At 37.7% G+C, this 26,052-nt stretch overlaps 1 protein-coding gene across 3 annotated transcripts in view; it reads left to right on the top strand.

The window, feature by feature from the left end:
• The window catches only part of LOC135446667 (uncharacterized), a 57,458-nt gene that overhangs the window by 6,971 nt on the left and 24,435 nt on the right, over positions 1-26,052 (top strand). For 2 of the 3 annotated variants that reach the window (XM_064710805.1, XM_064710807.1), the window contains exons 8-13: positions 617-694; positions 9,288-9,484; positions 11,733-11,797; positions 12,070-12,176; positions 15,281-15,392; positions 18,613-18,715. In XM_064710805.1, coding sequence (XP_064566875.1) covers positions 617-694; positions 9,288-9,484; positions 11,733-11,797; positions 12,070-12,176; positions 15,281-15,392; positions 18,613-18,715 — 662 coding nt within the window. The remainder of the gene's footprint in view (positions 1-616; positions 695-9,287; positions 9,485-11,732; positions 11,798-12,069; positions 12,177-15,280; positions 15,393-18,612; positions 18,716-26,052) is intronic. The other variant, XM_064710806.1, reaches the window with a different exon arrangement.

Genomic DNA, 26,052 nt, shown 5'->3' with positions numbered 1-26,052 from the left:
TTATCTGAATTGAAGTTCTCATTATGAAGAGTGGTTACTTAGCCTGAGCAAACTCTAGTGTTACTGTTCTTGAACTTCTGCTTGAGGAAAAATGTGGAGAGAAATTCATTCAGGCTCCACTGAGGGATGATGGAAATGAAGATTTTCCCCATAATTCTGTTAAATAGTTATGGACTATCACAATCAAAATTTGAAAATAGTAATACATAATTATAATACAGTGTAGTAAGTACATAATATGCAGAGGTGAATTTTTTTGTCTCTTCATTTAAAATTGGTCTTTGTCTGTTTAGTTACATACAGTGCAGACTGCTAAGATACTGAATTTTAGATCAAGATTTGAAATGACTAGGAGAACTTGGTTTTAGGTGTGAGGTAATCTTCTAGATATTCATTTAGTGTAAGAAAATTCTTGCAAAAATTTGCCCTTTAAACAGTGTATTCATGTTTCAGGATCCCTTTTTATGCTTAATGTATAATTCATAATTGTGTTAGATACTTGTGGAGGAAAATGGCATGTTTTTAATTTAGCTCTATTTCCATTGTATTTTAAAGCCGAATTTGTAAAAATTTATCTTTTGTATTTTACTTAGTTACTTTAATGCCATTTTCCCAGCCTTGCAGGTCATCTCATTGAATGTGGTGCTCAGTGTACAGGTGGAATATTCACTGATTGGCACACAGTACCAGACTGGTAGGTAAACTTGAGACCAGCATGCATGTTTGTAGTGGACTAAAGATGAGGTTTTCTGCCTGTATCTGTATTATGAAAACTGCTTCTACCTTTTTGTTTTTGGGGACACAATATGGGCCTCTTGATATTTTGCCACCTCAACATTACTTTTCTACAAGTTATGTTTTCCCTTTTTAAGTTTTCCTTTTTGGTCAGACAGGGTCTTTCTTTTGTTAACTTCAGCAGATTTTGAAAAACAAATTAGCCCTTTGATGATTTTTTCCCCTTTGAAACTATTTCTTTCCTGTTCCCTTCAGTATCCTCTGCTTTTTGAAAAGATTTATTATTGGTTTTCATGTATGATTGTATCAGAAAAGTCAATATTGATGTTTTGGATGCTGTTACAGTAGTCTTCAGTTAGATGAGAGATGCTTGCTGGTGAGTCAAAAATTTCACATAATTTGCTTTGGTAGGTATGAGTATATGCCTTAGTTCTGTCCTGCCTAATAACCCAATGAACACAAATGTGTTGGATGGTCAGTCCTTCCAGAAAATTCTGTGTGTGTCTTGTGTTCAGAGCTATTGAATTAGAGTTATGTGTATGTGTGCTGTTCTGCCTGCTGAGGGAGCCAGCTTTTTACCAATCTGTTTTTAAAAGTAGTTGTGGAACACATTTTCTGCTTCTGGCTGCAGTTACTTCTGTATTTATTGGGATGAGAGGGAGGGATCTTGTCCTGTGCTATATCGTGAGAAAGGCAGGATGAAGAGCAGCAGGGAGGTGCAGGAGAGAAGAGTGCTTTAATGCAGTGTGTTCCTGCACTCAGGCTGACTCTGGTCCAGCTGGATGACCCAGCAGGACTGTGCCCTGCTGCCTGAAGAGCCATAGGGCTCCCTGGATTTTTTCTGCTCCTTGTTCTCCTCTGCTGTTGATTCAGAGTGTGACCCTACAAGATGTATGCCGCTTTTCTGAGTTCCTAAGCGCTGCTGATTAAAGGTGAATGCATGTATGGCATTGAAACAAACAGGACTGGACATTTCTTCTCACCTACTGGAAGTTTACTGAGCAAAGCGCACTCACTCTTCACTGTTGTATTCTATGGGAAATCAAAGGAGAGAGTTTATAGTAACAAGTTGGTTTGGAAATTTAGAATTCCTATTCTGATGTCTTTCCCAGTCATTTAATTGTGCTGCATCATGAAACCTCTTAAAATCTTTTGTAACTGTGACTCCGGAAGACCTTGCTTTATAAAAGAATTAAAGTGAAAAAAGAGAATAGTAATTTTCTTATTTAAATGTTTGTTAGGTCTTTATTTTTAAGGATTTTTCTGTGAAGAGTGTCCATCTGGCTTTTAAAAAGAAAGGAACCTTGAATATATGAAGCTGTTGTGAGCTATTGGAGTGGGAGTAGCTCATTTTCCAGAAGGGTTTAGGTATATGAATATGCATAGCTAATAGTTTTGTATCTGTAAAATCACAGAACTTTGTCTAAAATCATAGTAGACTTGTGACAGCTGACTGGTGCTGAATTGAATCTCTGTTAAAGAACATAGAGGTTTAACTCCTGATACTGCTGTTACTGTGTCCCCTTCGATATGTGTACATACCCTGAAACCATACATGACTGTATTTGTGTTAATATAACAGTTATTTATTTATCTTCAGTTTAAGTCTGCTAAAAAGTTGATTATGGTGCCTTAAACTAGTCAGTTTGTTGGCAGTTTTTGAGTCTTAGACGTGTAATTGATGAAATTCTTGAAATAAAATAATGTGACACATCAGCCTGTATGATAAGCTGCTAAAATCAGTCAAAACCAGAATAATGTATGAGCTTTGATTTTAGGTTTTGAGCTGTAGAGTGGAGATCCACTTCACTAACTGAAGTGGAATTGGGATCCAGCCCATCCACTTAGAATATGGGGAGAAGGAATGCAGGGAGAAGATTATTTGGATAAATTTTGGCTTCCTGATGAATAGTGGTTGTCTATTTTTAGGCCCAAAAGCATGGAGGGCAGATATTATTAACAGTCTTGGGATGCAGAAAAATGTGTTTTCCATTTAATAGTTTAGTAGTAACCTGTTCTCTCCTGAGTTTTATGAAATTTTCTGGCTTGGGATTTTTTGTTTTAGACAGTCTGAATCTGTTTTCAGATAATGCATTCATAATAATGTACAATAATAACATGGTGTCTCAGTAGTGACCAAAACATCCCATACCTGCAGCCACTAACTATATTGCAAATAGTTCACCAGAGCTCTGACAGTTTGCAGAAGTTACATGACTGTGTCTATTAATGATTTCTCCCTCCTTTAGAAACAATGACATTTTTAGGAGTCTCCTGGAAATAAGTGAAAATAATTTACATCTCAATAAATCATTGTGTCTGTGGTACCTAATGTTAAATCCAAACCAGCCCAATTAAATTAGTAAATAGGAGGGGGAAGAAGCCAAGTTAAATCTGTGTTCATCATTAATGTGCCTTTCACATAGGGGTTTCCCACTCCATGAGTGTATCTCTGCAGCCCAAGAGCAGAAAACCCATCCCTTGCACTTGTACTGGTGTGTGGAAACTGAACACTGGAGGGCAGCCTCTCTCCTCCTCACACCTCACTGCGGAGGGTGAGCTTCATTAGCCTCCAACTGGGGCCACTTTTTGGACTGTTCTTGGAGTTTTTTTCTCTCCAAGAACAGTAATTCATGGGGCTGTTCTGTCTAAGAAGGACTGATGGGTATGTTTTTTTTTTTCTAACTTGTAAACAAAACCCAAAGAATTTGCTGCATTTCAGGTTTATAAAGCTTATCTGTCTATTGTTTATGCATAAGCAGAAAAAATTACCTCCGTAAACAAGAGTACTTCGGTTAATCTAAATGAAGCCAGGCAAGTTAGAGCTTACATTCTGTGCATTTGCTGTCATGTCTTGGTGAGTACTGAGGCACTGGATTGAATCCACTTCATTCATCCAACATAGTTTAGTTGGTGGATTTTTGATGTGGGTGGGGGGGTTGTTTGTTTTTAATTTTCTTGAAATGTTTGATGCAGATACTTCTGGGAACTCAATTCCACGGCAAAAGGGTGCTTTGAATCTCAGGAATATTTGTGTGGGCATTTAATGGTTAATTACTAAAACCTAAACTATTCTTTCATTTCCTTTGTTGTCTCCTTAAAGTAAGTTTTTAATGTAAAACAAGTGAAGTGCATGTTCCAGCTTGTGACTCTCCAAGTTGCTTTAGCTGATAGAAGCTGAACTTACTTGCTTTCTTTGTGTTCACATAAGGCACTGAGATTTGTGCTGTGTGTATCTCCTTAGTGCATTTGGGATATTGGTGGGAATCTTGAAGCTATAAGGTTTTGTCCAGTTTTCATGAAGACAGATAGGTAGAGGGGATAGGTGCTGTTTATTTTTCCAGTGAGAGGGTGGGTGCTTAACTCTTCTCTTGTGTGGATTCTCTGATGTTTAGCAGAGAAAGTGCAAGAAACCATTAGTTCATAGTCTATAGAGAGAGTAATGTGCATTCTTAAAGTCTGATTTTAAGTTAGTGTTAACAAAAAAGGCACTTAGTCCATTTCTGTTATTTGTATAGTAATACACATCAGCAGAGGGTCAGCAGAAGCGATAATACAGCACTGCTCCCTATTTAATGTCTGTTAGCAGGCATTACATTACATTGTCTGCAGCTTCCAGTGGGGAATTCATGTGGTGTGTGAAAATGAACTGTACTGCTAGAACTACACTGATAATTCACAGATCTCTATTTAATTTCGTTTGTCCCCAGACATTGCTGTCTCTTGCTCTTATTTAGTGCCAGTGGGTGATTAGTACATTGTTTTGTTTTGTTTTGAAATGCAGGAGAGAATAAACTAAGGCTGATCAGTAGATAATCATTTTGAGGAGATGATAAACACTGACATTTTGCCCTAAGCCAAGAGTGTACATTGGTTGAGACTGCATAATCCTCTGGGCCTGGGATGACCAAAAGGGTAAGTCAATAGCTGTAGACTCTTAAGGGCTGGATCCAGATTTCTTAATTTGGGACTAGAACAAAGTCCAGCATGCGAGTCCCATTCAGCAGTGTGGAATGTTTTTTCCTCTGTAGCACCATCTGTTGCAGGCAGATGAGAACACCAGGCAGCTGGTCTGTTTAGCCTGAAATTGTCTGGTCAATGGAAATGGAGGTACAAGACATAGAAATGCCCTAGTCAGAGGGGATAAGTGATGCAACCAGTAAGTCTTGCCTCGAGCAGAATTGCATGTTAGGAAACATGTTGGTGCATACACATGAGGAGATGCTTATGCCTTTACTTTGTAAGTTTGTGCTGATCTTGCCTGATTCAGTAACAGTTTTGAACGTGTTGTCAAAACGCTGCTAGAAGTGGTAGGAGCTTCTGGTTTTTGCCTAGTAGCATTCTGGTTAAAATGCATAGCTGAGGAGTTGAGAAGCTTGGCTCAGAGCTCTCCTTGGTGTGACATTCACTGAGTCACGTCCCAGGCAGCTGCATTAGCTGTAGAGCTGAAAGTTCACACCACAGCTCATTTGGATCCTGGTTCCCTTCCAGTGTGCATTGCTGTGGGGTTTTGTTTTTATTCTTGCAGCAACTTCCCCTGCAAGTAAATGTACTCCACTCCCTGTCCCATCTTCTGTTGCCAGTAATCTCCATTGAGCAGTAGTGGCTAGAATGAGGTACTTGAGGGATTTGACACTTTTGATGGGAGAAATACATGTTCCATCTCAAATGTCTCTCTCCCTGAGCCAAAGTACTGGTCATGGATTTTACTTTGCTTGTAATGCAAGTGGTGTAAGAAGTATGGCAAAACAAGGAGGAAGTTTATCTTGATGGCTCCTCAGAGGCTTCTGAGTAGTGTTCCAGAGTAGACAGGGAGGCGATCCTTGCTTAGACAACTTGATTTATCGCCTATGACATGCCCATACGCTGTAACGTTTCTGAGAGCCAAAGCTGAAGAAAAAATTAATCCAAGAGTAAGTTGTTGGCTGGCAGAGAACTTGACAGAAAACTCAGATTCTTGATTGCTATGAGAGTAAGATGATGAGATGGAGGCTTCAGCAGCAAAACCAATTTTGTAACTTGGTTATTCCTGTGCTGTTGGTGTTCACTGAGACCTGCTTTAACTGTTAACTCCTATCTAGGCCCATTTTGGAGGGGTTTTCTGAGGTATAATCTTAGCTTGGTTTCAGTGCTCTGGTTTATTAATGTCTATATTATATATACATTAATTTATAATGGATTTACTTGCTAAGTGGCAAACATGCAACCTGAAATGGACCTTTTGGACTAAACAATGGTAGTTGTCATCTCCCCTCAGAAACTGATGTGTATTTCTTGTGTATATTGACCCTGTGCTGAAAGAACTGCTTAAATATTTTAAAAGTAGTACTTGATATTTGTTTCTAGTACTGTATTTTATTAATTTGTATAATTTAATTAAAGTGAATTGTATCAGTTCCCTTTTGGAATTGTTTCCATTGCTTGCTACTGCTTCATCCTGCATAGGGATTTTGTCACTAAACTGATGCAGTTCTTTTATTGATGAAGGATTCCACTTTGCCAAGGTACCTTTGGATGCTGTGACCGTAGCTGCTGATAAAGTTCCTAGTTCTGTGCTTACTCCCCTGCTACACTATATAAAAGGACAGCTTGGCTGTGGGTTATGGACAGCCTAAAGGTGGCATGTTTCCCACCAGAGCAGATGTCACATGGTGTGTAGTCATTCAGCAAAGCCTACGAGTTAATCAGGCAAAGAGTTGCTGTTTTAAGTGATGGTCAGGGTGATGGTGTGACTGTACTGCCTGTGGCATACCTGAGCCAGGCAACTACTACTGCTAAAGAGCTTTTTATGCCTTTAAGTAGCTGTCATTTACCTGTATCTTAGGAGTGACAGACCAGTTTGTTTCCAAGGTGAAAATTAATTTTAAGTAATGTCTTTTAGCAATTTACAAAATAGATTTTTGTCTAAAGTGTGTGAATGTTAATGTGGGTTATTAATGCCATCTGCTACAAGATAATACTGGATATTTGTATTTTCCCAGTCATCCAGTTACAATACAGGTAGAATCCAGTTGCTTCTTACCCAGATAATTGCATCTCTGTGTTGTGAACTGTTAAAAAAGCGAGGGAAGCTTTCAAAGCTGGTATAACCTGGGGGAAAAAGCACATCTTCTGCAACTAACTGGCCATACAGAAAAGTTCATTGGGTGGTGGTGTACCCTGAACACCACAGGGGGGAAACAATATCTGCTGTATTTTGATCACATTAGGGGATGAAATTTCTCATTTTGTCTCACTGTTACAGTTAGGTTTTGTTTTTTAATGGTTTGGGGGTTTTGAGAGTCCAAGTTGGGCAAAATGAAGTTGAATCGGTGTTAGTAGACTCAGTGGTTCAGAGTAGGAAGTTGAGTGTCTGCAGTTTAGTTCTTCCTTCAAGACAGAGATCACTGGAGAGCCCTGTAGGAGTTGCATGTGCTGATGGCTGAGGTTCCAGTGGGCTGCAGCAGGGACACTGGCTGTCAGTGCAGGGACATGGACTGCTCTGGGTGATCTGTCTTCATGTGAGTGGTGTCTGTTCTGGGTACCTGATCTGATCAAGCTGCATTGAGCCTGCTAGCAGGGCACTGGGTGCTGTTGCATTGAGACAGGACAGATAGGTGGTAGGGTCAGGCACACAAACATGGAACTGAGAGGATAAAAGCTTCTTAATTCTAGTCTTGTTCAGCCACTGATCCTGCTTTGTTACCCTGGCCAAATCATGATGCTTCCTCTGTGTGTCTCCTAGCATCTAAAATGGGAATAATTACACATTAGTCTGTTCCCATATGTTTATGTTCCAGACCAAGAATTGAGGGCTTTTTTGGCTGTTGCTTTTTTCTATGTCACACTTCAAAATTTTGAGTAGTGCATACTTCTGCTACCATCTTTTCTTTCTCCTTATCCCCTCAACCTCCTCTCCCCACTAGAAGAGCCTGTATATGAAATTTTAAATTCCATTTAGTTCTTTGCATTCACCAGGGCAGGCTGGTTTTGTTTCCTATATCTTTTTAGTGATGTAAATAGTTTCAAAGACCAGTCAAATGGACTATTACCTTGACTGATTTGATGTGGTGTCTACCAGCTACCATACTTTTCAATTTTGTTTGCTCTAAGTGTTAAAAGTTGCTGATCTCTAGTAACAGATCTTGTGTCTTAATCCTTTCTTTAAAATAATGGAGTTATGTTTGAATATTCTTGATGATAAGGAATCTGCTCAAGCTCCCATGAACTTTTACATATGTCCCTTAAGAGTTCACTGGTATTTTTGCTTACTTTCTTTCAGACTATGTGGATTTATGTTATACAAACTATGTTCATGTAACCTTTGCTGATAACCAATTCAGTTGTATGTTCACCACATTGTTACCACTACCACTCAAAAATAATTAAATTGAGGGATTAACTGTTTTTAAGTTTGTGTGGAAGACCTGAAGGTCATTGGCTTTAACGAGCGTGGTAAAGTTCATCACCTTTCATTATTAGGACCTTTTTAGAATGGTTTAGCTTTTGCAAGGGACTGTATCTCCTTAACTCCTCTTTTGATATTTATTTTATGTTGTGGGACACTTGTACAAATTTCAGGCTTCCTGTGAGAGGGAAGGGAGCCAGGTAGACTTTTCAGAAGAATCTTTGCATTCTTAATTTTAATTATCAGGTACTTCTGAAAAGTTTGAAGTTCTTAATTTTGCTCAAATTCTCTGTAAAAAAATGAAAGCCTTTTAGCTAGAAAAGCAGATGTCTGGATCTTGTCCACATAATCCTGAAAACTCTACCCTGCTACTGTAATGACCAGTATGTGCCTCCTATTATGAGTTATTTGATCACTTTGTGTATATTTTGCTTGTGAGAATGTGAGGAAGAAGAATATTTTAATTTATGAACATGTCCGTGGTTTCACTGCTTTTCTTTTTGCTGTGCCTTGTAATTTTCTGTTAGTTCTGTCTTCTATGTGCTGAAGATCTTTCCTTTCATATGTCTTCCTGTTTTTAATTATTACTTTCCTGTGTATAATTTATTATTAATGTGTGAAGTTATCCTTTGTAGGTGTGATTATTTCTGTTTCCGACTTCTCTTCATCTCTGAGGTTCCCAGCACAGTTTGTTCTTCCTGCTTTGACTGCCTTTTTACAAATCAGAGTGCAAGGTGTATTTAGATGTCTTCACCATCATGCTCTGTGTGCTGCTGTAGCCAAATGGGGCCAGAATTAACCATGGTTTATTTTACTCTAAATTTACATCTTTAGTCATAGTCCTCTAATTCTTTCAGCTTTTTACTTGAACTGTTTCTGTCGGTGTCCTTCTCCATTCCCTTCCCTACACCCATGTTTGCAGGTGGAATCTCCTGTTATATCTATGTACAGTAGACTACATCCTCATATTATTTCAGTTGAACAGTTTGTTCAAGGCTTGGTTTTTTTTAGTCTATGTTTCTGTAGAAACAACCAGATAAGTTGTAACTCTTGACAGGTTTTACTTGATTGGCCATTACTAAGAAATTTTGGTTTGTTGTTCATATTTCTTTTCACTTTCCCTTCGTATTTATAAGGCTTTTTTCTTAATGTTTTTATATTCTAGGCACAACATCGGCTTTCCCATTGTAGAATGTTCCTCTGAAGGAGACTTCATTCTTTCCAAACCACCAGACACCGGGGGAGTAATTTCTTTTGGCACTGTAGCTGAGCAGCTGGTGTATGAGTTGGGCAATCCTCGGCGCTATCTTTTACCAGATGTTACATGTGACTTTTCCCAGGTTTCCATCACTGAAATTCCAGGTTAGTCCTCTTTCATGTACTGATATCTGAGTCAATGAAGTGTGTTATCAAACAAAAGCAGCTACTTTAATTTCCATTTAGTCTCTGCATATTTCTTGTTAAATCAGTTCCTTAGAGTCATGTTGTATTAAACTGATACTTTCAAGGGCTTCTTCTGGAAATTTTTAGAAATTTTAAATGTAATCTTATTTATCTTGCTGGCTGACTGTTTTATATTTTTGATCACTGCTCCTTTTGCTTTACTTTTTAATGCCTGCCTTGCATCTGTGAAGTCCTTAAACTATTTATTCAGTGAGAACAATATCAAGACAGCTTCATTATGATTTCAGTATTTTTTTTTAAACTGCAGCTAAATTTTTTTTCTCAAAAAAATGTTTTGTACATGGTTTTACTTAGGACATTTGAAGTGTTGGTAGCAATGAAAGGCTGTGTCTTTCAAAGCACTGCTTGGCAATGGCGTTTTTCTTAGACATTTAGGGTGGATCATGGTAGAAGAATGATTAGCTACAGGATTTCCACCAGAGAATCTTTTTTTAAAAAGTCCATTTGCCATCCTCAAAACACTTAACAGCCAGTAGACTAAAGATAGATATAATGTATGTTCAGAATTTAGCTTCAAAAAGAAAACAAAAAAACCCCAGGCTTAACAGATTCAGAGATCTGTAATTTGAGTAAGACAGCTTGAAAAAAAAATTTATCTGCAGTCATCTAGAGTTTGCCTTTTACTGGATTTATATTATATTTCTTTCCTTCTAATGAAACTTACTTGTGACAGAATGCCAGGTGTCTTTCTAAAGCTTAGAACAATCCAAATCTCGAATTAAAAACTTACTGGGATAAAACTGAAAATGTGGTAACATAAAGAATATATTGCTTGAGTAAAACAGTACATAACATGGTACAGTGAATCTTCAGCTCATGCAACAAACGGCTGTCTGATAAGGCCAGCTTGCTGCTTTTAGCCCCTAGTCTTTCTCTTTTTAAAAAAAGAATCCCTAACCTTCCTATGAACTTTTAGCTTGCAAATGACCTGATATGACATGTTTGAACTTAAAATGAACTTTCACATGAACTTTCAGTTAGTCCTCTTAGAAATACAACAGATGGAAAATGGGCACATTGCTTAAATATTTTAGTTTGAAGTGCTTTGACACGTACACCAGTAAAAAGAGGCAAGCTATCTAATTTTGCTGTTTATATTGCTGATTTTATTGTTCTGTTGGATTACTTGCAGGGTTTGAGCTGAGAGGTGCTTGTTTTCTTTTTGTCAATGGATGCTATGCATTTGGTTTTGTGGTATTTGTTTTCTTGTACTATGATTTCACCTGGAACATAAAACTCTTCCATATCTTCACCCTGAATGGAGGGATGCAGTTCTCTATTTGGAGAGTTAAATTAACCTCATGTCAGTCTTGAGAGACAGTGATGATGTTATTTGAGTAAAATTTGTACTAGTGACATTTACTTTTTTAGATAGGCTCTGATCTGATCTTTTCAGAGTATTTATATAGGGCTTTGAACTGCTTCTTAAATATTTGCAAACACAGGTTAGTCACAGGTGAACTACACTATAATTCTGGCACTAAAACATGAGGTGCCAATCCTGCACTGCTGATTTTCAAGGAGTAGCACCTACTGTTTTTCTCCACCTCAAGCTTGAACCTGATGGCATCCCAGCAGTTTTCTGCTTTTCTCTTTTTGCATTAATATTCCTAATACTGAACATGGTTGTTGCCCTGGCAAATATATTTAGACTGTTTCTGTTATTGATAAGAAAGCTAACATTAAGTTACCCTTCCCTTACTAAGCTCTCAGCCAATAGCTCTTGCTGGTTTCTCATCTTGCTTTGATTCTTTACCAAGTGAGGGATTGCAGTCCACTCCAGCCAGCTGCAGTAAATTGTATGCTCTCTGTGTGTGTGTGCGCAATAACTGGATATTAAGAGGAATGTAACTATTGAGTCTAATGTCCTAAGGCTGCTTTCTTTGTTAAGTATTTTTTAAGTGCATGAATAAACATTTCAATCGCCCTCTTAAAAGGCTCATGGCAGACATAAATTCAGTCACCAGTTTGCTGCTGTGCTTTCTAAGGCAGGAAGGACTGTTTTCTGAAAGGTTCTCTCTTCTCTGGCAGTACAGCTATCAATGATTTGCTTTTTAATTAAATGCACTTGATTAATATGTATCACAAAAGAATGTCTTTGAAGTTATATTGAAGAAGCTGAAGTACTGATTTTTAACTACTCTAGGTTTTGATGGTGGAGCAGTGAAAGTTTGTGGAGCAAAAGGATTGCCTCCTTCAACATTTTATAAGGTATTACCTCATTTTTTGATGTGAAAGGTATATTTTGATTTACAAGATCTTAAATTTTGGAGACACTGCTAAAACTTAGCACTATCCTCATCTTCTCTGCCCCAAGAGTAAAAGAAAGAGGTGGAAAATTTGAAAAGGCAAACCTTTTTTATATGCATAAACCTGTTACTTTGTTTAAAAAGTATGTATTTGTATAGATAATGATTGCCAGAGAGCGTTTATAGCCTGTCAGTACTGAATTCCATGTAACTTCATAATCCCTTTATCATTAGGTCAATGCCACTTATCTTGATGGCTTCAGAGCTACTGCTGTGTGTCCAGTGGGAGGCCCAAAGGCAGTTCAAAAAGCAAAACGCACTGCAGAAGCTATTCTGCAAAGGTTGGTATTTGAGTCTTGGAAGGGGATCTGGTTTGCTCCTTTTTTTTTTCCAGATGTGATGAAAATAGAACAGTGACCCATGATGGCAACATTACTAACCTTGTAAGAATCCTAGAAGATTTTAGTTTTCCTATTGGGATGACATTTCAAGACTTAAGTAACCTTTTCAAGAAACCTGTTTTCAATATGTAGCTGCACTTCAGTTAGGTTGGACAGAGTGAGAAAAGTGTCAAATACATTTAAAAATAGGTGACTGGAGAGAGACTGAATTTAGTGAGGAACAAGCTGTGATTGAGATTAAATTTTATTAGATACCAGAGATAAACCCGTGTGAAACTAGTTTTCAGCAGCTTTCACAGAACTTTTTTATGAAAAGCCTTACTGATATGAAATATAGGAAGTTTACTGAGTTTGTGTTTAAAACATGCTTTCTAAAATGTGACCCAGTGATTTTTGGTTTTTTCTTAGGACAGAGTTACAATTCCAAGACAGAGTGATAAACTTTCAGTTGTATTGTCATGCCAGTATATTTGGGCATGGAGGAATTCCTCTTAAATATAATTCCATATCAGGAATCTCTCAGTGCTTATTCCAGTAGCTCCAGTCTTTCTAGTTAAGAGATCTACTTCCTTGTGCCATGTTTTTTATAAAGCTTCTTCCCCATCCTGTTGTAGACTCCTGCAGAAACTACACTTGAAAAGTCAGAAATCCAAGGTTTACTGTGAACTTGGAGTGATTATTCATGTGCCTGTGTGCAGCACTGTGGTGAAGGAGGAATTGTCTGACTTCCTTGACTTCCCTTGTCTGAGATATGGCAGATAAGAGCAGGCTGATAGGGGCTGTGGAATTGCAAATGCTAGAAGCTCCTGTCCAAGAGCTATTGAGAAAATCCAATTAATAAAAAAATCCATCAGAAAGTGGCAAATATGAAGACTCAGAGACTCAGGGCCTCTGGAAGGCCATCTTTCTGGAACCTAGATGTTTATTTTAGGAAAAAAGTAGAATGTTGTGTTTTCTATTTCATATTTGCTTTTGGACATTATTTCAGACTGGACTATATGTGTATCTTTGAATGAAACAGATTGTAGTCCTGCTGCTATCTCTGACATCTAGAAAATTAATTCAGCCTGTGTACTGTGCTCTCTTGCATAATCATCAGAGGAAAGTTGAAGTGAGGTACTTGAGGGCTGATTAACCGGTGTGAAAAGTGGCCTCTAGCCCATTAGCTAGTGGGCCAGTTCTCTGTTTTGAAAATTACCATATACACATTCTGCATCTCAAATGTAGTCTTAAACAGCTTAATATGTGGAATTGTTTCTTTGACACAGCAAAAGATTGGTGTATGTCAGCCCAGATAAAGAATAAGAATTAAGCTTTTCTGATCCCTCTCAAAGGATGCTCTGTCAGCAACTATAACTGTTTCAGAAACATTAGCATAAGGTTTTTTTCCTGGTTTCTGTTCATAAAATCCTGGAATTGTCAAGGTTGGAAGAGACCTTTAAGATCAGCAAGTCCAACCATCTACTCAGCTCCATCACTATAATCCCTAGATCACATCACCCAGCACCAGATCCAGACATCTCTTAAACACCTCCAGGAGTGGTTACTTCACCACCTCCTTGGGAAACCTACTCCAGTGCCTGACAACTTGAACAGTGGAAATTTTTTTTCTGATACCTAATCTGGATCTCCCCTGTCTCAGCTTAAGGCCATTTTCTCTGCTTTTCTCACTGCAGGCACAGTAGAAGGAGCTGGCCTTGTCCTCAGTACACCCTCCTTTTATGTGTAGCCTTTTTCCAGGCTGAGCACCCCCAGCTCCCTCAGCCATTCCTCGTAAGACATGTTTTCTAGACCTTTTACAACCCTTATTGCCCTTCTATGGCCATGCTCCAGCACCTCAGTGTTCTTTCAAAAGTGAGGGGCCCCAAACTGGACGCAGGATTTGAGGTGTGGCCTCACCAGTGCTGAGCACAGAGGGACAATCACTGCCCTGGTCCTGCTGGCCAGACCATTGCTGATTCAGGCCAGGATGCCACTGCCTTCTTGGCCACCTGGGCACACTCTGGCTTGTGTTCAGCTGCCTGTCAGCCAGCCTGTGAGAGTCTCTTTCTGCCAAGCAGCTCTCAGGCCACCCTGGCCCAGAGTGTGGTGCTGCCTGTGCTTGCTGTGACCCAAGTGCAGGACCCAGCACTTTGCCTGAGGGAACTTCATGCAGTTCCAGTTGTCTTTAGGCCATTGATGGAGCCTGCCTGGGTCTCTGTTTCAAGAGAATGTTCTAAGGATGTGATCTTTCAACTACCGACCTTCCAGTCTGTTACAGGATAAGTTCTGTCCAGTAGTTGAGTGGCAGCAAGTGCAGAAAAAGGCGCACAAATTTAATGTGCTTCATTTATACAGATCAAATTAGTTGTTAACCTAAGACATTGAACAGCTTTGGCAGCTTGTAAGATGACTTACTTTGCTTCTTTTATGTGTACTTCTCCTTTTACTTGTTTGTTCATTATTGAAAGCAGAAGGGATTTGGCAATATGTGTGTGAAGAAATCTTTTTGAAATATCTCTGGTGTCCTATTTTCATGATTCTTTGTTGCATTCTTAACACAGGAAAGGGCTAAAAATGACCCACAGAATGTATTTTCACCTGTAGTATCTGTAACTGTAATGTTTGTAGATAAATAATTTAAAATAACTCAGTACAGACACAGTTTGCAAATTCAGTTACCTTAAATGAGATTGTTTTATTTTTATCTCATCAGAAATAAAGGTGGACTGATTTCTATTGTGGGAACACATTTCCATCTCTTTACAGCAATTAAAAAATTGTATCTTGTATTAATGTCCTTTACATTGCTTCATTATTTCAGGTGCTGTGCTTATATTTATGACAACAGTGATAGATTAGCAGCGTGTTCAAAGTGTTCCACCAAAGCAAAAAATGTTACTTGTTTCACCAAGCAAAATATATATCCTTAAAAATTCCAATATTTCAACTGGTAAAATCTTTCATACAGCTGTTTGACAGAGTTAACTTCTGTGGTCCACACAGGGCTACTTCAGATATTCATTTTGAGACCGTTTACTAATACAAAAAATCATTTGTTGCAGGACTCGTCTTATTTTCAGTCAGCTTGGGTATGAAGATTACAGTGCAGTTAACATACAGGTTTTAGGGTCTGAAGATACATATGGACCTCATGCTAGAAGGAGTATAGAAGGTGTAAGTATGCAGTGGAGTGTTCTTAAACTTTTACTGACCTCTTTTAATCTTTCCATATTGTTATCTTTTCCACAACTTTAAAAGGAAGTCATTATCATCTTGGGAATTTCACCCCTTCATGTTGCAAAGAATTCACTGTCACTACTTCATGTAGAAAATTAACAGTGACAAGGTCTTTGCAGTATTGGGTCTTCCAGAAGCACTTATAAAAAATCTTACAGAAATGTTGTTGTACTTTGTTCTGATGATCTCCTAAAGATACACCATATTATAATAACTTCTGTGACATAGACTTAAATTGCATTAGATGTAATGCAAAAAGACCACATTATAAATATTGCAGTCAGGAAATCTCAGCATTTATGTTGCCTGCACAACTTCAAAATTTTCTGTGAGTACTAGATATAGTACTGAAGAAATAATCTTCAGCTATGTAATTCTGCACTGTGAGTGCATATGTAAGAATATGAATGATGGCCATAGCCACTGCAGCTGTGATATCCATGGTCTGTTTTCCTAATCTAGAGAATGAAAGTCCTTTTTAAAGAAAGAAGACTGTAAATCATGTCCTCACTTAGACACAGTTTAAATATTTAGACAGTTTAGTTTGTTCCAAAACAGTAGCATTTAATTCTTCTTTGTCAGTGGCAGCCTTGCAAAACTCTTAAGATACACGTGGCAAAACTCAGCTCTGAGTTTGTTCTTACTAGTGCTGACATTTTATCCAACAGTTTGTATTTAAGGGAAATGTGAATGTGGTGTAGAGAAGGACAGTGGACTTATTACTAGTGAAATTGAGTGTTTTTAGAAATTGGTCAAGTTATATCTGCAGCTATTCATTTCAGTGCTTGAGTTTCAGTTTCCTTCAGCAAAGCAGCAAGAGCTGCCTCCTGAAGACTGAGCTTTATAATGTGGTCTCTTTCATTTTAGGACCATAAAACCTGCAATTTTAAGTGTCTTACTAAGAGCGCAGAATCAAAATTTTGAAACAGATTTTCCAGATGTTCGACTTGTCTGTGTTCAGTTTGTACCAACTCCTCATCATTACACAATGTAATGTATTCTTTAATTGAATTGTTGTATAGGAAGTTCTGAACAAAGTGAATAATGAGTTGAAGTAGAGCAGTTTCTCCCTCCTGATTGTTCAGTTTGCCTTGCTTATAGTACATTAAAGAAAGTTTTTCAATGGAAGAGTATTTGTAGTACTTTCTGAATTTCCAGCCTCAGTTCCCAGCTCTTATATTAAAAGTAAACAGAGTGTTATCACCATTGTATGTGCATCTATCCACACCTGAAACAGGATGTGAGAGCTAAGGCTGAAATACAGGAAATCAGACTCTATTGCCTTTCATGCTTCCTCCAGCATTTTAGAAGGGGAGCTTTCATCTGGAAAGTAGCCATGGTAGTTTGGACTGGGGAGTGGAGTTGGCTTTTCCATTTAAAATACAAAGTCATAGAATCTCAGTGAGAACATTTACTCGTTGGGGCTTCAAGTAGAGATAGTATAGTCACATCAACACTCTTTCTTACAGTGTCCCTCCGTGCAAATTTAGACCTGATTATTTGGGTTACAAATCACAGTACTCAAAACCAGAGCCATACTATGTTAGGCAGTATATTCACACATAAGGAAAATACTTCCTGCTTTGAAAGTTCTGCTACCTAAATTTGAAGCAAAGAAGCAAATATGTACATGAATACCAAGACAGGGTAAGTTGAACAATACTTGGAGCTCAGTGTTGATATGTGGTGTGGCTGGACTACTTCCCATGCACATCTGTCATACTGGTGCAGTGGTTAGCCTTTGCAGCTGTGAAATCACTGTGTCTCCCAGCCGTAGGTAAGCCTCTAGTCTGAGCTGCTGTGTGGAGGATTGACTGTTCCTGACAACACCAAATACCCTTGAGAAATAGGAAAGGGTGGCAAGCACTTCTTTTTCTCAGACTTTGCTGCCTGTCACTCTTGATAGCCCTTTGTCAGCACCAGCCCGGCCTAAGCTGGAATGGGACCTGAATCAGCACTGAGTAATTTTAGTGATATTTGATTTTTAGTATCCTCTGTTGGGGAGGAAGGAGTTGTGACAGTGAGTTTGTGGTTTGGAAATCTGGGATATGTTTCATGTAAGCTGTTTTTTAATAGTACATCAGGCATTAGAGTTTGTGGCATAAAAACTGTATATGTTCTGTTAGTTTTCTGCTAACCCTTTGTTAATCGATTTCCATGATATTGTTGAGACTTTGTTCTGCTGGTTTTTTGTTTTAATTTTGATACAGTAAGACTAATTTCTTCAGCCTATATATATATACCAGTTTTAATACTGAGTTCATCCACTTCAAAAGGATCCAGCTGATTTTCGTAGACATTTGTATCTTGCCTTTGCAGGCAAGGAGGTAAAATGGAACTTTAAATGGAATCTTGATTATATGGTACAGTTTGGAACCAGAAAGCAGATGTGAATGCATGAGGATGTTTTTTTTTTGCAAGAATGTTTCCAGTTGATTATTATTTGTAGTAATTTAATAAATCTTTTGATAGCTTTAGGAAGACTGAATGTTAAAATTCTGCACTTGTTGGGTTGTATGGCTGTATATTTTTTGTGTATTGATTCCAATGGTAGATCCTTCAGTGGCTGAAAACAGAATTTTTTTGAGAAGTAAAATTTGAAATGAGAGACACTGCTCATCTTCAAGGACAGGTGTTTTGGCTAGAGTAGGGAGTACATTTGGTTTATCTTTAGTGGAGCATCTGCTCTTCTCTCTGAAAACATGGTGGTTTTTACAAGTTCTGTTCTCACATTTATCTCCCAAGGATTAGGTTTGAATTCTTTTCTGTGGACAGATCTGCTTCCTTCTTGATGCTAAAAGAAGTGAATCTGGCTCTCTAACTTGTCCCCAGAGTACTTTCAATGCTCTTAGAGCAAACTTTGTTTGCCAGTTCCACTGACAGTGAAGCCAAGAATTTGGTATTGTTAGTTACAGTACTTGATTCTTGGAGAATGCTGGAGAACAGACACAGTGCCCTGGTGACTTGAAATATCCAGTAGTTGATTCCATGGTTTTCCAAAATAAAGATAATGAAAAGTTGGCAGCAAATGATAGTGATGGTGGATAAAAAGTCACCGAATGATTTAACTCAAATACTGAGCTACAGTTATTTTTCAGTTTTGTAAATTTAACCAATGTTCTGCATCTAAGCTAATCTAATTTCAACCTTTTTGAAGCAGGGACCTCGGGAAGCTGTTATTTGGCTTGCTGTACACCATAAACAAAGAGAAGCTGTAGAAATCTTCTCCAAAGAGATTGCACCAGCTGGAACTGGCATGGGTAATCATTCACATAATCTAAGAATTTTCAAGTTTTTTTTTTTTTTATTCTCTGAGCATGACTAGCACCCAAAAACTTGGTCATATTAGGCTTTCTTATGTTGTTCGTAGTGAAATAGTTATTTTTAAAGGTGTATAAGCTTGGTGTAGAAATGCAGCAGACATTAGCAGAATGATAAAATGAAAGTCCTCGGAGTTCACCTTTATATTCCTTTTAGATTCTTTATTCTTCCCGTGCTGCTACTGTTCCATCCTATTTTTTTCCTTTTCCTCATCCATCTGTTTTCCTACATGTGACTGCACTGATGTGCAACAGTGATTTACTTTTTTTACCATGTTCCTAAAACTTAGTAATGCTGTTAGACTTTGCTGAGTGTTCCTCAACTGGCAAAAATATACTGTGTCCAGCTATAACACTGCAGTTTAGGAAGAGATGTGCAGTTTGAGAGTTCTGAAGGTTCTCTTCATACTTCGTTATCTGGTGTTGCTACAAAGGATTTTTATTGATGCTACTGTACTTTCAACTGTTTTAGGTATAGCTGCTTGTGTAAGTAATAACAAGATTCAGGTACTGCAGTGATGGTGCTGACAATCTGCATCTTAATTCCCATTACATATTAAATACTCATCCTGCAGTATGAAGTCTAACCTTAAATTATTCTGTCCTCAGAATTTGATTTTGTGATATATTGCAAGATTTCTTTTTGAATTGATGTGTGAGGTAAAATCTAACCACTAGAATTTGATTAAGTCCATCTTAATTTTGAGGGTATATATTTAAGTATTTGCTTGAAGGTCATGTAATGTGAAATGATCTGTGCTTCTATCACTTGCCAAATGTTTGTTCCAAAAAAAGGCACATTTTTTTTTTGTAAATGTCATTGGTTTCTCTAAATTTTCTGGGGTGACCTACTGTGTGATTATTTTGAGCAAATTTTTTTCTTTTCTACTCCCAAGTCCTTAGGTGTCACCACTATAACTATCCGAGTTCTAAGCTCTTTCTTGTGTTTTGTGCATAAATCATGAGTGCTCATCCCACTTCTATTATCCATTGTAAAAGAATTTAAATTTTGACAGCCTAATTTGAGGACCAGAGTTTAGATATTTTGCAGTGGCTTCTGCATATCTTAATGAAGACTATATCTAGGATTTACATAGATCTTCAAAATTAAATTCTATGGGCTTGACCTGAAACTCTGAAGTTACGTAGCAAATCTAAAATACTGATTAATGGAGGAATAGTTAAGTGTTGCCTTGCAATTGAGGAATGAATTTTTTTACAGTTGGTTAAAAATTGTGCAGAAGTGTGCACATTCTCACATTCTGTGTTTACAGTCTTTCTATTTGCAGAGAACAGTTTAATGCAGGTTGGGGTTTTCTTTAAAGCTGTATTTATAGAGACAAGATCAGCACATGGTGGTCCTTTTTTCTTTTTTTTTGTGTCTACAATAAAGAGATGATCATGTAGAATTAACTGTAAATACTCATTGAGATAATAGTTTAAAATGTTGCAGTTCTGAAGGCTGATCAGCAGGTCAGCATTTACCATAGATATAAGTTGCTTATAAAGACTTGAAGTTTTCCTTATGAATGAAGGACAGTATTTTCAGTTGGTCCAAACTATCATTTCTGTAACTAGTTAGGAAATCATAACTGAAGTAGTTTCTCCTTTTTCATAGTGATTTCTCCATAGCAGACCAAGAAAGTAAAAATATATTCTTATTATTTATTCTGTGCATACATAGACAGTGCCCTAGAAAACATCCTTTTGAATTAAAGAAAGCTGTGTGGATTTTAAAATCATTGCTTTTCTGTAAGGTACAGAACTAATGGACCTGTACTTGTCTCTCTATTCTTATTCTGTGCTTCTTTTATAAAGCAATTACTGTGTATTTAAACCTTGTTTGAAGTCTGAAAGTGTTGGTTTTATTAAGGGTTCGATTTTTTCCTTTTACCACTGATCTTTCTAGAATGAAAAAGTGAAAAATCTGCCTACGTGGGTTGGGTGAAATATGCAGAATTGAAATTGAGTTACTGTAATATGTGAACATCTGTGCCTTGAGGTGACTGGCAAACTTTCAGTTCTTGTTATCAGGGCTTTCAGTGATGAAACAAATGCATTCCTATGTGGAATAGGTTAGGCAGTCTGTGTGGATGATGGTTGGAGTGCTGAGCTTGTTTCCAAAAGGAACAGTTTAAGCTTTCCAGAACATCCTGTAGAAGTTTTTCTCAGAAAAAAAATCTGTTTCAATTCTTAGAGCTGCTGCTAATGAACAGCAATGGGAGAGAGGCTATTTCTGGAATCATCCGAGGCATCTGGTGATAAATAGCACTTTTCCTTGCCAGGTACAGGACTGCAAAAAGGGTTTTGGCCTCCATGACAAAAATGACTACTGTCAAAGGCTATCGGGGCTGTTTACTGACATGCTTCCAAGTGCATAGTCATTATTTTTTTTTTAATTTGTGGAAGATATACTGGAACTGCTTCATACAGTCACTTGTTTCAGTTGCTGTTGTGTGGTAAATTTCTGTATTACCTGTGCCCATAAACTCTTGCATAAGCAGAGAAGGGTCAGATTTGGGATCTGAATGCTTATAAGCTACTTGTTGGTGTGGAGTATGTTTAAAGCTGTGATTAAGAAGAATGTTTTTAATTTTCTTTCTTCAGTGAGATTTAGAATTTTGCAACACTGCCAAACAGTAATTAGTGGAGTACTAATGACTGCATCAGCTTAACGATGCTTAATTTCTGACAGAAGTGTGGAATTCCAGACCTTGCTGTGAAGAGCAGAACAAGCAATTCTTGATGCTTAATTGTCTTAAAATGGGCAGGTCCACAGACAAGACTTGTAGGAATGGGTGACTGATCTTGGGAACAGAAGCCAGAACTAAGGCTGTTGAGATTGTTGTTGTCCTAGTGAATTCTCCAGTAACAGCACCTGGTGTTCATTTCCCTTCCCCTTTTCCCTGAGCTTCTTCCCTCCCTTCTATTTGACTAGGACATTTTTGGAAATTATTATAATTCTCTGGGGTGTCACAGCTTCAGGGAGGGGCAGAACATGCCCCATGGCAGTATGGTCACCCTCATGAGAGGGTCAGATTGTCCACAGGCAGAGAGCCCAGAACTTGAGCCTTGCATGCCCTGTGCAAGTGCTCTGGGCAGTGAGCACCTGAGGTCCCATTCTGTGTACAGTGCTGCACCACTTTTTCTCACTGGACATTGAATAAAAATAGCTGTGGCTGCTGTCTCTTGCATGGATAGAGCATGTCTGTCAAATGTGGCTTTGTGCTTTGCACATGGGTCTGTGTGATGTAACTGCAGGTGGCTTTGTTGTGCCAAAATGGTGGCAGCTCTGGGGATACACACTAAGTGAGATTTTAAGCATGAGTGGCTTTTCCATATGAAAATCCTTTAAACAGTGAAGTCCTGTGTTTCAAAGGTGGCCAGCTTGGTCATACACCTCCCAAATCTCCCATGTTAGTTCACTTCCAGGAGGTGAGATAGTGACTATGAGAGTCATTGCAAATAACCCTTCTTTCTTTTTCTGCATATCAGTTTAATGAAGTATTGGAATTAAAGTAGAACAGAGGAAGAACAGAGGAAAAGCAGAAACAAATTACAAATCTTTTATAATGGACACCAGGGAGGAAGGAGAAGTTGATGGCTTGTAAAGTGATGTTACCTGAACTGAAACACTTTGTTCCATTACTTTTGGACATTTAAGAGTGATCTTTAAAAAACAAAGTACACTTTTAGATCTGTACTGGAAAAAAAGGGAAAAAAGGAAGTATTTTCTCTTCTGCTTGGAGTGTTTATAGTGGTTGAGGAGTACTGTTTCTAACTATATTCTTCTTTCCCAACAGTAGCAGTTTGGTGCTTGTTACTCTGAAGTGCTGTGTAGGCAGTTGTACAGATAATAATCTTCCTTTGTAGCACCTTTCATCCATGAACCTTTAGCAAGCTGTGTGAAGATGATCAGCTAAGCTTTCTAACGCCTTAGTAGCATTGGAAAGTATTCTGTCTGCTTTACAGATGGTTTCCTGAGATAGTGAAAGAAAGCATAAGCACAAAAGAATGTGAATCAAGAGTCCTTGGTTCTGCTTTCCCTGTAAGAAATGCCGAAGAGCAACTCCACCAGTATTTAAGGGGACCAAAATTTAAGTTGGCTAAAATTTAAGAATGGGGAGTAGCGGAGAAGAGAGATTGAGAAATGAGATTTGATGGTTCAGAATAAGTGTGAAGAGTCACAAGAGCTCCTGCTGCATCTTTTGTAGTGAAATCCAGAAGCACTGTCACTTCTGGTATTTCATCAGGTGATTTAAGCCTGCTAGTCACTACTTGTGGAGTTGTCAGCTGGAGTTGGTTGGTAGTTTTATTGTGGCACTTAATATGAAAATTACAATTTGTATGTAAAGTAGGTGTTGATTTCTTTAATAATCAGTCCTAAAAGCCTACTTTTGGTGTTTTTCACTTAGGCTGAATTTAAATAACTTGAGTATAAATGTTTTACCTATTTGCATGATAAACTTTGGAGGGAGTTTTCAGTTGTGGCTTTTCAGATTTTGCAGGGAACAACAGTAAAATTAAAATAACTTCTTTTCCTTCCTGTAATTACAAATCACATCATAATAATTTTGTTGGGGAGTGATCTTCAGAATGCTTCACTTCAGAGACTTAAAACTGGATGTTAGGTCTTGAGTATCAGATGTGCTTTTTAGTAAATTTAGTCTTAACGTCAGTATTTAATAACTTCTGACTTACTTTGCAGCATATGACTTTTGGATATGATAAAATTTTTGGGAATTGGTATATGTCAGGGATAATAAAACTCAGGTCTCATAAAAGAAGAGCATTGCATGGCTTCTGATCAATTTAAGAGTGCTTAAATTGTGATTCCTCCCCTCTCCCCTCCACACTAGTAGAACCATCTAAAGGCATTGTGCCGATCTGAAAATCCCAATTTCTTGTAAAATTGCATCCTCTGCATAAAAAGGAATGCTGTCTATATGTTGAAATGGACTGAAGCCTGTGTGTGTTTGTGCTCTGCAATATATGCAAGGAGTGAGACCTGCAAGAGGGAATTTTGAGATGTTGCATTTTTTAAGAAGCTTCTATAGTCAATAATGAATGACTGAGATTTTCATAGTTATTCTCTGACTTCTTTTCCTAATTCTTTTTAAATTCCTGTTGTAAAGTCCAGCAGGACACATTGGCATACTTTCACAGAAGTTGATTTTAAGTATTATTAAAACTGCAGATGAGACACTTAAGCCCAGAGAAGAATTTGAAGTTACTGTATATAGACATGTCATGTTGGAGACTGATTTGTTGTTTATTTTCCGTTTGGAATGGAAGACATTTACTGTAAACTTCTGTTGAGTGTGGTATTTAGTTCACAAGTTCAAATGCTTAATCAGTTTTCATTTGGCTTATGCTGCTCTGATGAACTTAAAGGGATACATACAATTATAAAAAAGGCCAAGCACACCTTATCCCATTTTTCAATATTTTTTTGCAATTAATACTTGAGTTTAACCTTTTAATTGATAAAATTATTCTTTGTGTAGTCCTTAATAGTCGGAAAGTTGATAATGGCCAGTTTGTTTTTCTTTTATTGGCAAGCAGCGGGTTCGGTTGGCTTTATGCATGTTGGTCTCCTGAAAAAATAATAACTTTCAATCTGTCTGTACGGTTCTGTCCTAATAGTGAGGTTCTCACAGGTGTTCTGTTAAGTGAGATTCCTGTGCTTGGCAGTGGAGAATCCTAGACTCAGATTTTTAAATCTATAGTAAGCTATGGGAGTTCAGTGCAGTTCTACAACATTCAGTCCGTAGAAGTTCACCCTGACTTCATGACAGCTAGCAAACACAGACCTGGTTTGTATTACTCAGTGAAAATCTCTTCATTATGTACAGTCCAGTCAGCCAAATGGTTAGAATTTAAATAATTTCTGTTGATTCAATGTCTTTATGTTGTCTTCTTTAATTCAGATACTTTATTCTGAGTGAAATGCAGTATAGAAGAGGCTCAAGAAGAGCCTTACTGTGGGAATCTGGCGTTTATAGTTTAACGGGGGTTCAGTAGCTAAGAAATGTTTTACTAATAGCTGAAATCATGTGCTGACCCTTATTTCACATTAAAATGACCGGAGTTTGACACTAAGATGACAGCTGGTTAATACAACTTGAGATTTTAAAGTGCTTGAGTATATGTAAATATTTTGACTGATGTCCTGAGTGTGTTGGAAGATACTTTTAGAAATGTCCTTGTTGTAGCAGTTTACTGCAGTCCCTGTTTTTTTGAGAATAATAGTGCAGAAGATAAACTATCTGCTGTTTTCAGAGGACATAGATAGAATAATTAGGAACGTACAATTGACCCCTGTAAAAAAAGGTTGTATGCATTTTATACTGGCGCTCAACCATATTGTAAGAACTCCTGAGTATAAAACCTGAGACTTCAGATTTCTCCAGTGTGATCACTTAAAAAAATAATGCTTGACAAGTGGACTACTTTGTGTGGTTTTATTTATAAAAACCTATTTCGTTCCTTAGAATGTGTGGTAAATACATTAATAATCTATTGGTTGAGCTGATTCAATCACTGGAAGTGTAAGGGTCAAAAGCTGAAAGCTGTTCAGCAAGAGACATTGCTGTATCTTGAAATTCAGTGAAACTTCAAAAAAAGACCCTTAAGTTTAATAAAACTTAAAGTGCTTGAAGCTTTTTAGATTACAAGTAGTTGGAGCATTTTCATGCTTTTTTACTCCAAAACATTTTACAAAATGCTTCATGCAGTCTAGCATCCTTTGTATATTGCATAATGTTTCATTCTGTGGAAAAATATATGGAATTCTACAGAAGGGGGTTTTTTTTGACAGAAGTGGATTAAAGAATAAGTAGTAATTATCCAAAATTAAGTGTGACCATTCAAGTAGGATTGGAATAGGATAGAGGGAATACTAAGGAGGCAAAACATCTGGCTTTTCTGCCATTTGTAAATCTAGTGGTGAATAATGAGAGTTGGAAGGAACGAGGCTTGTTTTGCTGGAAATTTGCATCTCACAGGTTGATTACAAGTTCTAACCAGGGTGTTTTCTGCTGTAGGACATTTTACAGGGCGTGGTATATATGATATAGATTATAAGGTATTAGAAGGTTCTGCATATTGAAATAGGTGCTTATTTGGGCTAATTTTATGCATCTTTTATCAGGGCTGGTTATCAATGGATCCATTCCCCTGAATTTGCCCAACTGAGGGCAACACTGGTTTTCCCAAGTACTCTTTAGTTTGCTTGCTACCTCTGCTCATGAAATTTATCATGTTTTCTTTTCAGC

This window comes from Zonotrichia leucophrys, chromosome 4 (genome assembly GCF_028769735.1).
Source record: "Zonotrichia leucophrys gambelii isolate GWCS_2022_RI chromosome 4, RI_Zleu_2.0, whole genome shotgun sequence".
NCBI classification, from domain to species: Eukaryota; Metazoa; Chordata; class Aves; order Passeriformes; family Passerellidae; genus Zonotrichia; species Zonotrichia leucophrys.
This window is presented reverse-complemented; position numbering and strand designations above follow the sequence as displayed.